The sequence below is a fragment of the Chiloscyllium plagiosum genome, unplaced genomic scaffold (genome assembly GCF_037043375.1).
Source record: "Chiloscyllium plagiosum isolate Xiang-an unplaced genomic scaffold, Cpla_swu_hap1 HiC_scaffold_7, whole genome shotgun sequence".
NCBI lineage: Eukaryota > Metazoa > Chordata > Chondrichthyes > Orectolobiformes > Hemiscylliidae > Chiloscyllium > Chiloscyllium plagiosum.
The window spans coordinates 112,502,213-112,517,284 of record NW_028270145.1 but is presented as its reverse complement, the minus strand read 5'-3'; the positions used below and the strand labels follow the sequence as shown (position 1 = coordinate 112,517,284).

Here is a 15,072-nt window from a genome sequence, read left to right as displayed (position 1 = left end):
CTCCACTACACCCTCTGGCAGCTCATTCCATACACGTACCCTCCGCGTGAAAAAGTTGCCTCTCAGGTCTCTTTTATATCTTTCTCCTCTCACCCTAAACCTATGCCCTCTAGTTCTGGACTCCCCGACCCCAGGGAAAAGACTTTGCCTATTTAGAGCTGAAAATGTGTTGCTGGAAAAGCGCAGCAGGTCAGGCAGCATCCAAGGAACAGGAGAATCGACGTTTCGGGCATAAGCCCTTCTTCAGGAATGATTCCTGAAGAAAGGAGAGATAATTACAGCAATAGCTCAACATTTAAATTTGCTGGAAACACCATAAGAATCTTTAGAGATGGCTAAAGTTCAATTGAAAATGAAGCAACTTGAGTTAGAAGGAGAAGACAAGGAAAGGGCAACAGAAACGAAACAGTTTTAATTATGATTAAAAGCAGAGAGAGAAAGAGAGAGAGAAACGAGAGAGAGAAAAGAGAGAGAAAGAGAGAGAGAAAGAGAGAAAGAGAGAGAGAAAAGAGAGAGAGAGAAAAGAGAGAGAGAAAAGAGAGAGAAAGAGAGAGAGAAAGAGAGAGAGAAAAGAGAGAGAAAAGAGAGAAAAGAGAGAGAGAAAGGAGAGAGAAAGAGAGATAGAAAGAGAGAGAAAGAGAGAGAGAAAAGAGAGAGAGAAAAGAGAGAGAAAGAGAGAGAAAGAGAGAGAGAAAAGAGAGAGAGAAAAGAGAGAGAGAAAGAGAGAGAGAAAAGAGAGAGAAAGAGAGAGAGAGAAAAGAGAGAGAAAGAGAGAGAAAGAGAGAGAGAAAGAGAGAGAAAGAGAGAGAGGAAAGAGAGAGAGAAACGAGAGAGAGAAAGAGAGAGAGAAAGAGAGAGAAACGAGAGAGAGAAAGAGAGAGAGAGAGAGAAAGAGAGAGAGAAAGAGAGAGAAACGAGAGAGAGAAAGAGAGAGAGAGAGAAAGAGAGAGAGAGAGAGAAAAGAGAGAGAAAGAGAGAGAGAAAAGGAAGAAAGAGTGGGAGTTTGAACTTCAGAAACTGGCACTCAGACAGGAGAGTCAGCTCAAAAGGGTGGAGATGAAGGCTGAAGGTAAGCTGAGGGAGGAAGAGAGTGAGGATGTGCAAACCCACGGTAACCAAAGGCCTGGGGAGGATCTGTTTAAATATATTCAAGCATCGCCTAAATTTGAAGACAAGGCTGTGGAAGCCTTTTTTTAATCTCATTGGAGAAAGTGGCTAAACAAATGCAGTGGCCAGTCCACATGTGGATTTTGTTGATCCAACCAAAACTTGTCGGCAGAGCTAGTGAGGTATTCACATCACTATCAGGGGTGGATGAGGAGGTGATGAAAGCCATCTTAAATGCATATGAGCTTGTACAGACAATGTCTCAGGAATCTAAGGAGGGACCCTGGTCAAACTTACACTGAGTTTGAAAGGATCAAACCAATTAATTTTGACAGGTGGGTAAGGGCATTAAAAATAGAGCAAACCTCTTAGAGAGACGGTTATGTTGGGGGATTCAAAAATACATTTACTGAAGTAGGAAGAACTTATGTGGAACAGGAGATAGTTAAAACGGCAAGATTAGCCACTGCAATGGCTGCTGACTATGAGCTGGTCCATAAAACACAGTTTGGCTTCCAGCATCAATATCAATCCATGAGGGATAGAAACTGGGAAAAGAGAAATCCTCATGTAAAAAGGGAAAGGTAGAGCTCTGTGAAGATCATCAGGATAACTTACCACGGGGTAAAGCAGAAGCCCCTGAAGGGGAAAGAGAAGTTAAAAAGCTCCAGTGTTTTCACTGTAATAAAGTAGGCACATGAAATCACAGTGTTGGTGGGTTAGGAAAAGCACTGGGAAGCAGTAGGAAAACAGGATGAGCCAGTGAATTTTGTTGGAGTGGTGATGGAAAGCAGAGTGCAGGCTAGATAGCTGCAGCAGAATGTACAACCTGGTCGGAGGTTGGTTAAGGAGGAAGTGCCAGATCCTCTTAAACCATATACCTGCGAAGGTAACGTTTACTCACGTAGGCCAGGAGCAGGAGGTAAAGAGGTTACAATATTAAGTAATACAGGATCCTCTCAATCTTTGATGTTGAAAGATGAGGAGATATGTACCTCTGAAGGACTATTACCAGAAAAGGTACTAGTAACCGGAATTCATAGTGAGACAAGATGCACTCAATTATATAAAGTGAGGTTAGATTGTCCAGTGAAGAGTGAGCAGATCATGGTAAGAGTACTGGACAAACTCTTAGCTCCAAGAATACAATTTGTCCTCGCTAATGACATAGCTGGTTCACAGGTAGCAGTGCTGCCTACTGTGGTTGAAAAGCCAATGGAAACTCAGGCAACTGAACTATTGCAGGACACACACATCCTGGGACTTTTCCTGATTGTGTGGTAATGAGGTCACAAAGTCATCAGTTGAAACAGGAGAGATCAAAGAGCACAGCTAAGAAAGTTGAAGGGGAATTAGCAGAGACCCTGTTTGATCAGATGGTGGAACAAGCCAGGAGCAGACATTTTTAGCTCAGATAAATTAACCGAGTCACAGCAGAAAGATGAAATTTGTATCAATAGGCACACACAGAGAAAGAATCCGAATGTATCCCTGAATGCTACTATCTTAAAAATGCTGACTAAATGAGGAAATGGAGACCATCACATCTTCAGGCAGATGAGAAATGGGCAGAAGTTCATCAAATCGTATTCCCAGTGGGTTATAGAAAGGAGATGTTGTGAGTTATGCATGAACTACCAATAGGGGGGTCATTTAGGGGTAAGAAAATCCCATGCTAAAATACAACAACATTTTTTACTGGCCTGGACTGCACAAGGATATAGTCGCATTTTGCCAGACATGTCATACATGTCAGGTAATCGGAAAATCACAGGCGTAAATAAAATCCGCACCTTTAATACCTGTTCCTGCATTTGAGGAACCTTGTACAAGAGTCTTAATTGATTGCGTAGGACCCCTACCTAAAGCAATAACTGGGAATCAATATTTGTTAACAATAATGGATGTGTCCACCAGATTTCCAGAGGCTGTTGCATGACGCAATATCACAGCTAAAAGGATTGTGGAGGAATTACTCAAAGTTATCACTAGGTACGGACTACCCACAGGAATACAATCAGATCAAGGGTCAAACTACACATCGAAATTCTTCAAGGAAACTATGGGCAGCTTAGGAATAAAACGATTCAAATCGACTGCGTGCCATCCAGAGTCACAGGGAGCACTAGAAAAGTGGCATCAGACATTAAAGACCAGGTTTAGGGCTTTCAGTCAAGACTATTCAAATGACTGGAAATTTCATGATCAGAGATACAAGAAAGGAATCGACCAAATTCAGTCCATTTGAATTAATTTTTAGGCATGAAGTGAGAGGACTGCTAAAATTGATTAAGGAGAAGTGGGTCAGTCAGAATTCAGAGACCACATCTTTGGACTATGTGTCAAATTTTCGGAAAGATTAAATAGAGCCGGGGAGTAGGCTAGACAGCATTTAAAAGCATTACAGCATACAATGAAACAGGAAGCATACAAGAAATCAAAAACTCGCAATTTTGCTGTCAGGGATAAGGTTAAGTGGACCTTATCAAGTCAAAAGGAAATTGAGTGAGGTGAATTATTTGGTAAGGACTCCAGATATAAAGAAATCCCACAGAGTGTGTCACGTGAATATGCTCAAAAGATATTTTGACACCAAAGGAAAGCAAGTGGAAATGTGTAATTGGTTACAATACAGAGTGAAGAACCAAGTTCAGAGGATTCTGAACAGACATTCCTCAAATTGAATTGAACAGTGAGAAAGTGGTCAAAAATTGGGATAAATGATTGAGTTACCTTCCACAAGAAAATCGAAATGATCTGAAAGAGTTATCACTATCACATGGAGACATATGCGGAAATAAACTGGGAAGCACTAACCTAATTGTACATTATAGGAGATGCTGTTCCAATTAAGCAACATAGGCATAACGCTCTAAAGTTGGCAGAGGTTCAGAAGGAGATAGAGTGCATGCTTCAAGATGGCATAATCAAAGTGAGTTACAGTGACTGGAGCTCACCCATAGTCACGGTGCCAAAACCAGATGGTACCCAACGGTTATGTGTGGACTATTGCAAAGTCAATGCAGTTAGAAAGATTAATGCATATCCGATTCTGCATTTGGAAGACTGTGTTGAAAAGGTGGGACAAACAACTTCCATTTCTGAGTTGGACTTGCTCAGAGGATACTGGCAGGTACCTTTGTCTGAAAGAGCAAAGGCAATTTCAGCTTTCATAATGCAGAATGGACTGTATCAGTTTAAAATCATGTCAGTTAGTATGAAAAATGCGCTAGCCACATTTCAGAGACTGACCAATAAGGTCATTTCAGGATTACCCAATTGTGTAGTTTATATTGATGACCTGGTGATTTCAGTTACACATGGAAGCAACATTTATCAGACTTGTTCAATCGACTTCGGGAGGTGATAAACCTGGCTAAAAGTGAATTTGCCAAATCCCAAGACCATCCTGGGCCATGTTATTGGACACGGCCAAATGGCCCCATGGGATGCAAAAGCAAAGGTAACTGGGGAGTTTCTCACACCATCGTCAAAAAGAGCAGTATTATGGTCCCTGGGATTGAGTGGAAAATTCAGACCAATGTTTAGCGTGTGGCTGCTCCACTCACTGAATTGCTAAAGAAAGGAAAGAAGTTTCATTGGACAGCAAACTTTCAGAAGCATTTGACAGCTGGAAAGCTGTGTTAACCACTGCCCCAGTATTAGCCACACCTAATTACGCAAAGCCATTCAAGGTGGCTATCGAGGCGTGGTGTGGATGTCAGTGCTGTACTCTTATAAGAGGATGATAAGAAAATAGAAAGACTTATTGAGTATTTCTCCAGGAAGTTGAACATTCATCAGCAGAAATATTTGACAGTTAAGAAGGAGATTTTGAGCTTGGTGTTGACATTACAACATTTCAATGTTTATGTTACCAGTAACTTATCTGAGACAATCATATACACTGCCCATAACCCATTGAAGTTCGTGGAGAAATTTAAGGACAAAAATTCTAGACTGTTCAGATGGAGTTTGTTGTTACAGCCATTCAATTTGAAAATTGTGCATGGGGCAGGACGAGAAAACATGATTGCTGACGCATTGTCGAAACTTGAATGAGAAACAGAGGCGTTTGGTGGCAGCAGTACAACAGTCTTGGGATTTGGCAAATTCACTTTTAGCCAGAATGTACTCAAGATTAGAGTGGTGCTGGAAAAGCACAGCAGGTCAGGCAGCATCTGAGGAGCAGGAGAATTCAACGTTTTGGGCAAACGCCCTTCATCAGGAATGAAACAGAATGTAGGAGTGCATGTTTGCACATTTATTGTCAATGTAATATGTGTAGCAGTGTACTAACAATTTAATGTTGAAGGGTTTTAAAATGAAGCCATCTTTGGATATTGATGGTTCTTCTTTTTAATGGGGAAGGTGTGACGATGCTGCTCTGAATACAGGGTGATGTTGTCCGTGGCATTTTTTTTGCAGAGAGGTTGTAAAAGCAGCGATTCTAAAAAGTCTGGGTTGAACTACTTGAGATTGCTTTCAAATTAAACAAACTGCTTGTACAATGAAACAGGATTGGCCAGATCTCCCAGCTCAGCTTTTCTCTGGTTTGGTTTTGGTTTGGTTTTTGCAGTCTGGCTGTTCAGTCAGCTGTGAGGCTGCTACCCCAAGAAACAGCTCTTTGGAAGAAGGTGTTCCACGCTGAATCTCTCTGCCATCTCTCTCTCTCTCCTGTAAGACCCTGTATTTGATTTGATCTTTTTTGCTAAGGGGGTGTTTATGGGGATTGTTGCAAGAATTTGGAACAGCATCATTAAAGTTGGGATAATCTGTAGGGTTTTCAAATAGATTAAGTTATTCTGTATTCTCTTCTCTTTTGTTTGTGTTTGATTCAGTAATCTTGCAAATAAATTCTGTTTTGTTTAAAACTAAGTGGTTGGGCAGCTGCATCGCTCCTGAAATACCCACTCTACACCTGCTTAAAACCACCAGCAAAGTTAGGGTGTGAGCCACTTTCTTGAAATGTTTTGAGTGGGTCTTAACGGGTCCATAACACAATGAGGAACACAGATTTGATAAGCAATTGTTTCCTCCACCCCCTACATCCAGATCCCTCCCAACAACTCCGCCACCCCCGCCCCCCCCCCCCCCCACAAGTGACTTACCAAAGAAACAATAAATAATCCCAAAGAGGCAGCACATAGCACAGACAACAGAGGGTACGACATCATACTTCCTCAGGATCTCCTGATCACAGCTGTGGGGGGCACCCTGACCCGTGCCATGAGTCAGGAGTTTAAAGTGCAAAGTTCGAAGTGTCGATGTCATGGCTTTGTGGGTCTGTAGGCAGGGCAAAGGTCAAAAAACGTCTTCCATTCAAAGTTAGAGACTCTGCAAACAACAAACAGAATATTTCACACAAGGGAATCACACACATGAGATCTAGGAGCAGGAGGAGACCATTCAGCCCCGCGAGCCTGCTCCGCCATTTATACGATCATAGAATCCTGACAGTGTGGAAACAGGCCATTTGGCTCAACCAGTCCACACCGACCCTCTGAACTATATCACACCCAGACCCATTCCCCTATATTACCCCTAAACAATGCACCTACCCTACACATCTCTAAACACTATGGGCAATTTCCCACGGCCAATTCACCTAACATACACATCTTTGGACTGTGGGAGGAAACCCACGCAGACGCAGGGAGAATGTGCAAACTCCACACAGATAGTTGCCCGAGGCTGGGCTTGAACCTGGGTCCCTGGTGCTGTGAGGCAGCACTGCTAACCACTGAGCCACTGTGCTGCCCTCTCTTCAACCTGTTACTAATTTAAAGTCTGTCTATCTCCTTCTTAAATTTATTCAGTGTCCCAGCATCTATGGCACTCTGGGGGAGCGAGTTGCACAGAGTGCGGTGACCCTCTGAGAGAAGGATTGAGGGTCAGCGGGGGATGGGTAGAGGATACCCCCTGACTGACGGACAGGTGGAACATCTTCGAACCCTTCAGCATCTCGTCACTCCTCCCATTCTGGCCTCTTCAGCACCTGCCCGTTCCTACCGCCCCATCGACTGAAGGCCATAGCTAAAGCTGCCTTGGACACTTGTTAAACCTCCCCTATCAACCTCCTTCCTCAAAATCCCTCTCCTTGACCAAGCCTTTGGTCACCTGTCCCAGTATCTCCTCATGTGCCTTGGTGTCAAATTTCATTTGACTGTGGCTGCCGTGAGGCATTTTGGGGTGTTTTGGCACAATAGTGGTGCTACTTCAGTTCAGGTTGTTGTTGGATCTCACCAGTGGATGATGTGCCATTGGGAATCAATACTGAATCCAGTCTTTGGGGATCTCCTGATTTTCTTCCCTCCCCCATGAGGACCAGAGCCCCAGACCCTGGCATAACCTCCCAAAACCACTCCACCCCTAAACCTTGCTACCTCACTACCCGCCTTTGCACCTCCCGTGCTTTCTCACTTCCCCTAATATGTCATTGGGTCTATTAATAAATATCGTTAAAGGCGCTAACAAAATGCACGCGCAAAACAAAGAGGAGTTTTACTGGAGTGGGCAACTGGTTTCAGTGGATAGCTTGAGGAAGTGGCAGGACCAGAGGATAACATGGAGACGAGACAGGCGCAACGTAAAGGAACATTATATTTACACCTCGAGCTGGTCTGTTCTGGAAGGTTCTGCCGACATTATGGGCATTTGGAGCAAGTTCATTGCAGTCACTTTGCAAAGGGAGGTGAATAAATTCTTGAAAAAGAAAAGAAAATTAACCTGCAGGAGTGACGGCGATTGAGATAGTTCTTTGAAAGAGCCAGCATTGTTCTGATGGGCTGAGTAGTCTCCCTCTGTGCTGTATAATTCAATCACTGAGCTCCCTCAATGGGTTTCGCTTGAGGTGAGGACTTTGCCCTCTGTAGTAATGATAACGGGGTCAGCGAGATGGACCTCATAGACTAGGAGTTCCCGGATTGGGGCTGTTAACCTGGCCCAATCAGGGAGCCCTGGCTGACAGATATAAACAGGAGGGTCAGAGGTTCTTTTCCCTCTGAGAGCCGGCTCTGATCTGGCAGGGTCACAGTCCATGTACCGTACACGTGTAAATAAAGGGGGACTTGGCAATGGGATACCGGCCTCTGCACAAATATTTCACACTCTCCTCAAAACTCCAGCATTGCAAGAGGGCGTAGGTTTAGGGTGACAGGGGAAAGATTTAAAAAGGGACAAGGGGCAACTTTTTCACGCAGAGAGTGGTGCATGTATGGAATGAGCTGCCAGAGGAAGTGGTACAATTGCAACATTTATACGAATAGTAAGGGTTTAGAGGGACATGGACGAAACACTGGCAAATGGGATTAGATTAATTTCAGATATCTGGTCGGCATGGAAACATTGGGTCAAAGGGTGTATTTCCGTGCTGTATGACTCTATGCCTGAGGAGAGCACACTTACCTGCTCAGTGTTGGAGCTAACTGATACTCTTCCCCCTCTTTATGGGGCAGACAATGCCCACTGGTGGGGTCAGCACTGAGGTGTTACCAGGAGATGACCCCAATCTCCACACCCCCAGGCGTCTCATTGGAGAGTCAGAGGATCACACAATACAAGGTCCCAGCTGTTGACTTGCTGTAATGAAGCTTAAATCTCGTTGGTCTCTTCAAGACGGTTCTAGAACAACGTCCCCTAGAAAACAAATTTTTTTTAGAAATTAGATTTCAGGGGCCTTTATTTCCTCACAGTTCTCCCACCAACGTTCTCATTACAGCACACGGGGACTTGGCAGTCATGCTACATGATTCACAAAAATACTAACATTGAGTTCAGCAGCCCACGTTTTTTATTCATTAATGGGATATGGGCATCACTGTTTGACCAGCATTTATTACCCGTCCCTAGTTGCCCCTTGAGAAGGTGATTGAGAGGAAGTGAGGACTGGCGTTGCTGGCGTCAAAAGGTGTGGCGCTGGAAAAGCATCCGCGAAACAGGAGACTCGACATTTCAGGCAAAGATCCTTCATCAGGAATGTGGAGGGGGGAAGGGGGCTGAGAGATAAATAGGAGGGTGGGGCGTGGGGCTGGCGGGAACATAGCTGGGAAGGTGATAGGTAAATGCAGATACGGGGGGGTGATAGCGATAGGTTGGAGGGGAGGATGGCGTGGGTAAGTGGGAAGGAAGATGGACAGGTAGGTGAGGTTGAACAACTGTTGTCCATGTGCTGTAGGCGATAATGCCATTAAGGAAGGAAATGCAGGATTTTGACCCAGTGACACTGAAGAAACGGTGATGTATTTCCGAGTCAGGATGGTAAGGGACTCGGAGGGGAACCTGCAGGGGGTGGTGTCCCCATGTATCTGCTGCCCTTGTCCTTCTAGGTTCAAGTGGTCGTGGGTTTGGAAGATGCTGTCTGAGGGTCTTTGGTGAATCTCTGCAGAGCATCTTGTTGGTACAAAAACAGAAATTGCAGGAAAAGCTCAGCAGGTCGAGCAGCATCTGTGGAGAGAAATCAGAGTTAACGTTTTGGATCCAGTTACCCATCCTCAGAACTGCCTTCTGAGGAAGGGTCACTGAACGTGAAACATAAACTCTGATTTCTCTCCACAGATGCTGTCAGACCTGCTGAGCTTTTCCTGCAATTTTTCTCTTTGTTTCTGATTTACAGCATTTGCAGTTCTTTCAGTTTTTATTGTAGATGGTACACACTGCTGCTACTGAGTGTCGGTGGTGGAGGGAGTGGGTGTTTGTGGATGTGGTGCCGATCAAGCGGCTGCTTTGTCCTGGATGGTATCAAGCTTCTTGAGTGTTGTTGGAGCTGCCCCCATCCAGGGCAAGTGGGGAGTATTCCCTCACATTCCTGACTTGTATCTTGTAGATGGTGGATGGGCTTTGGGGAGTCAGGAGGTGAGTTACTCACTGAAGGATTCCCAGCCTATGACCTGCTCTCATAGCCACGGTGTTTATGTGGCTCATCCAGTTGAGTTTCTGATCAATGGTAATCCCCAGGAAGTGGGGGATTCAGTGATGGTAACACTGTTGAATGCCAAGGGTTGGTGGTTAGATTGTCTCTTATTGGTGATCGTCATTTCCTGGCATTGGTCTGGTGTGAATGTTACTTGCCACTTGTCGGCCCAAGCCTGGATATTATCCAGACCATGTTGCACTTGAATATGGACTGCTTCAGTATCTGGGGAGTCATGAATGGTGCTGAACATTGTGCGAACATCCCCACTTCTGACCTTATGATGGAGGGAAGGTCATTGATGAAGTAGCTGAACATGGTTGGGCCTGGGACACTATCCCGAGGAACTATCCCGAGATGGCCTGGAGCTGAGCTAACTGACCTCCAACAACCATCACCATCTTCCTATGTGCTCAGTGCAGAGATTGCTCACTGATTCCCAATAATTCCAGATTTGCCCAGGCTCCTTGATGCCACACTCAGTTGAATGTGGCCTTGCTGTCATTAGGGAAGAAGGAAGGCAAATGGAATTATTTCAAAGGGAATGGGATATCAATGTCAGGAGGTTTTGCTAAGATTACAAAACACTAGTCAGAACACAACTGGAATACTGTGAAAAGTTTTATTGGGAAAAGGCAGGAAAGTGGAGTTGAGGAGGATCAGATCACTCATGATCTCCTTGAATATTAGAGCTGACTCGATGGGCTGAATGGCCTACTTCTGCTCCTTCACCTTCTAGTCTGTACAATGCCCACCGATGTCACTTTAAAAGTGTACCTCGTCCCATGTTGTCCCTGTCCTGGGAGTGTTTGATGGGGACAGTGTAGAGAGAGCTTTACTCTGTATCTAACCCCGTGCTGTCCCTGTCCTGGGAGTGTTTGATGGGGCAGTGAAGAGGAAGCTTTACTCTATAGCCAACCTCGTGCTGTCCCTGTCCCTGGGAGTGTTTGATGGGGACAGTGTAGAGAGAGCTTTACTCTGTAGCCAACCCCATGCTGTCCCTGTCCTGGGAGTGTTTGATAGGGACAGTGTAAAGGGAGCTTTACTCTGTAGCCAACCCCGTGCTGTCCCTGTCCTGGGAGTGTTTGATGGGGGGACAGTGTAGAGAGAGCTTTACTCTGTATCTAACCCCGTGCTGTCCGTGTCCTGGGAGTGTTTGATAGGGACAGTGTAAAGGGAGCTTTACTCTGTAGCCAACCCCGTGCTGTCCCTGTCCTGGGAGTGTTTGATGGGGGGACAGTGTAGAGGGAGCTTTATCCTGTGCAATGCACTTTGCCCAACACACTTGCTCAATATTTAAACTTGATGTTGTGAAATGTATTCCCTATTTTCACCATCAGATGAGCCCCTTGCATCTCAGAGAGGCACTTACTGATCCTGTGAGGTTTGGAAAACACAGCGAGAATCTTTTCCTGTTAAAACCTCCACTCTCAAAAACAGCCATTTCGAATTCTCACAATCTTTAAATAGCTAACATTGACTCTCCCTCCTGGTAAATCATGTGAGATAGCAGGTTTCACTGATCAGAGCTGTTCTCACTCTGTAATTAATTCATTCGCCAAAGTGTATGCATCTAACACTTGGGAAATCTTTAATTTGTAGACATTTGTGTATATTTGCACAGGTTAATCAAATACAATATTTATCAAATGAGGCTATTTTCATGAAATGAGACAGGAGAGTTGCTCCTTTCCAATGGGAGACATCTAGCATCCAGTTGGGAATAACCTTCCAGATTTTTTTCAGAATAACAAAACCCCTATCTTTATGAGGAAATAAACTTTTAGTCCCACTGTATGGCCTTTGTACAAATCATTACGTTGAACAGCTCAAAGTGGTAGCCATTTTGCATACAGCATGTGGAAGAATTATCAGGCTAATTGGCTTTTCCTAATGGATTTCCATTGTATTCCTCTGGTCTGGAGCAGGCCACTGAGTCCACACCGATCCTGCAAAGAGCATCCTATCCCCTACCCTCTCCCTGTAACCCTGCATTTCCCATGGCTGACCCACCTAGTCTGCACATCCCTGAACACTATGGGGCAATTTCCCTTGGCCAATCCCCCTAATCTGCACATCTTTGGACTGTGGGAAGAAACCCACACAGGCACGAATGTGCAAACTCCACACAGACAGTCGTCCGTGGTGGAAATCAAACCTGGGTCCCTGACGCTGTGATGCAGCAGTGCTAACCACTGAGCCCCCGGGCTGACAGAATGCGAATATTGCTGATTAGGGAAGCATGTATTGCCCATCCCTCAGAATAAGCCACATTGCTGCGGGTGTAGACTCGGTAAGGCCTGGTCTTGGATCTCTTCCCTCAAGGAGGGAATCAAATTAGCTCTTCCTCCAAACACTCAGCAATGACTTGATGCTAATCAGAATTTTACTGAGCTCAAATTCCATCATCTGCCCCGTGGTAGGAGTTGAACCTCAGGTTCACTGGACTCTGAGCTGGGTGTCTGATTAATGGTCTAGTGGTAATACCACTTGGCCATCGTTACTAACCCGATGGTAGGAGATGTCCTGCCTTCTTCATTGCCTTTAATTGTTACTGATGACTGTTAGTCCCTTTGAGGCCGTGGGTCAGAACGTGATTGGCCAGGCTGGTTCCCAACCTTCTGACTTATCGGCACATGAGGCTGGAAGTCCCACAATGCAGTGGGACCCGGAGGCAGGATTTGCTTCCTTGGTCTTCCTTCTCTGCCAACATGCTGCCTCATCACCAAGGTGATGGCACATTCACAGCACAACAGACACGTCATCATCACTTTGAATGACAGGTAGTGAGCTCCTCCCACTCAATACTTTCCAATACTGCTGTGCTTCAAAGAGTGACTCAAAATGCCTTTGTGGCCTTTTCGTTGGTGTCTCTTGGAACACTGGGAGTTGAGGAAGGAGGCCACAGGAGCAGAGGTAGGCCATTCTGCCCATCGGGTGTGTTCCGCCACTCAATGTTCATGGCTGATCTGATAATCCTCAACTCCACCATCCAGCCTTTTCCTCCATAACCATCGATTCCCTTCCTGATTAAAAACCTGTCCATCTTAGCCTTGAATATACTGAGTGACCCAGCCTCGACAGCCCTCTGTGGGAACGAATTCCACAGATTCACTCCCCTCTGAGACAAGAACTTCCTCCCCATCTCTGTCTTAAAGGGGTGACCCTTTATGCTGAGACAATACCCTCTGGTCCTCGACTCTCTCTCTTCCTGCATCTACACTGGCAACTCCCCAAAGCATCTTGTATGGACCAGGTGGGTGGGAGGGCTGGTGACCATCCAATGAATTTGAGTTTGCAGGAGTTTTGCCTGAATGCTGGTAGGAGCAGACTTCAAGAAGATGATTGGCATTTGGTTAACTCCTAAAGAACAGGCAGCTTGGTGGGACTCTACGTTTACTGTGAATTTGACAGCACCTCATTTATGGAATTCCAACTCTAGCTGAAGACGTTCCAGGAGGTTTTGTCACATGATACTCCCCCACCATCCCCTCACCATTCCCCAATCATATTCCCATTGGTCCCATCCTCCTCCTGCCAATTAGACACTGGGAAAGACTACTTCCTGATTGGTCAAGTCAATCCAACAGTCTTTTCTCTTCCATTTCCAACTCCATCTTTTTTTTAATCACTTAGCAGCGGAAGTATTATAAGAAGGTGGTTCACCAGTTTTTAAAATTCCCTGTCCTCGGTTGTCTGGAAGATTAATCTTTGATTCTTGGAGACAGTCGGACAGAGCTGGAGTGTTTGGGAATGTTATTCTCAAATCTAGAATGCCTGCCTGGTCCTTGGATGGTTTAAGACCAGAGTCTACAGGCCCTCAAGCAAGTATGAAAGTGCACCCTGATACTCTCAGTCAAGGTGAGAGTTTGTTTTCGTGTGTGTGAGAGAGAGAGTCTCTGTGAGAGAACCTATCTGTGTATGGGACAGTCTGTGTGCGTGTGTGTGTGTGTGCATGCGTGCGTGTGCATGTGTGTACATGTGTGTCTGTATACGTGTGTATGTACGCGTGTGTGTATGAGTGTGTATATTTGTGTGAGAGTGTGTATGTGCGTGTGTGTGTATATTTGTGTGTGTATACATGTATGTATGCGTGCGTGTGTGTATATTTGTGTGTATATATTTGTGTGTGTGTGTGTGTATTTGTGTGTGCGCGTGTGTATATACATGCGTGTATGCATGTGTGTACGTGTGTATATTTGTGTGTGTATGCGTGCGTGTGTGTGTATGTGTGTGTGTATATTTGTGTGTGTGTATATTTGTGTGTGTGTATTTGTGTGTGTGTGCGTGTGTGTATATGTGCGTGTATGCGTACGTGTGTGTATATTTGTATGTATATGCTTGCGAGTGTGTGTATGTGTGTGTGTGTATACTTGTGTGTGTGTGTGTATGTATGTCTGTACACGCATGTGTATATATTTGTGTGTGTGTGTATATATTTATGTGTGTGTACGTGTGTGTACGTGTGTGTGTATATTTGTGTGGGCATGTACGTGTGTGTGTGAGAGAGTGTGTGTGAGTGTGAGTGTGAGTGTGTGAGTGTGTGAGTGTGAGTGTGAGTGTGTGAGTGTGTGAGTGTGTGAGTGTGTGAGTGTGTGAGTGTGAATGTGAGTGTGTGAGTGTGAATGTGAGTGTGTGAGTGTGAGTGAGTGTGAGTGAGTGAGTGTGTTTGAGTGTGTGTACGTGTGTGTATGTGTGTGTGAGAGAGTGTGAGTGTGTGTGTACGTGCATGTGTGTGTGTATATTTGTGTGTGTGTATGTGTATATTTGTGTGTGTGTACGTGTGTGTGCGCGCGCGCGTGTGTGTATATTTATGTGTGTACGTGTGTGTGTGAGAGAGTGTGTGAGAGAGAGTGTGTGTGTATGAGTGTGTGTATGAGTGTGTGTATGAGTGTGTGTATGAGTGTGTGTGTGTGTGAGTGTGAGTGTGTACGTGTGTGTGTGTGTACATGTGTGTGTGAGAGTGTGAGTGAGTGTGTGTGTGAGTGTGTGAGTGTGTACGTGTGTGTGCGTGCATGTGTGTGTGTATATTTGTGTGTGTGTATGTGTATATT

At 45.1% G+C, this 15,072-nt stretch overlaps 1 protein-coding gene and 1 long non-coding RNA gene across 5 annotated transcripts in view; one reads left to right on the top strand and one right to left on the bottom strand.

Annotated features, from left to right (window-relative positions):
* Positions 1–15,072, bottom strand: part of tmem198ab (transmembrane protein 198ab) — a 149,251-nt gene that overhangs the window by 34,324 nt on the left and 99,855 nt on the right. For 3 of the 4 annotated variants that reach the window (XM_087989363.1, XM_087989365.1, XM_087989364.1), the window contains exons 3-4: positions 8,515–8,745; positions 6,219–6,444 (exon numbers count right to left, since the gene is read on the bottom strand). In XM_087989363.1, the coding sequence (XP_087845489.1) occupies positions 6,219–6,381 (163 nt within the window). In that variant the 5' untranslated portion in view covers positions 6,382–6,444; positions 8,515–8,745. Of the gene's footprint in view, positions 1–6,218; positions 6,445–7,719; positions 7,813–8,514; positions 8,746–15,072 lie in introns of all 4 variants that reach the window. The other variant, XM_087989366.1, reaches the window with a different exon arrangement.
* LOC148149680 (uncharacterized) overlaps positions 1–15,072 on the top strand; it is a 137,217-nt gene that overhangs the window by 67,906 nt on the left and 54,239 nt on the right. The gene's annotated exons all lie outside the window — the stretch shown is intronic.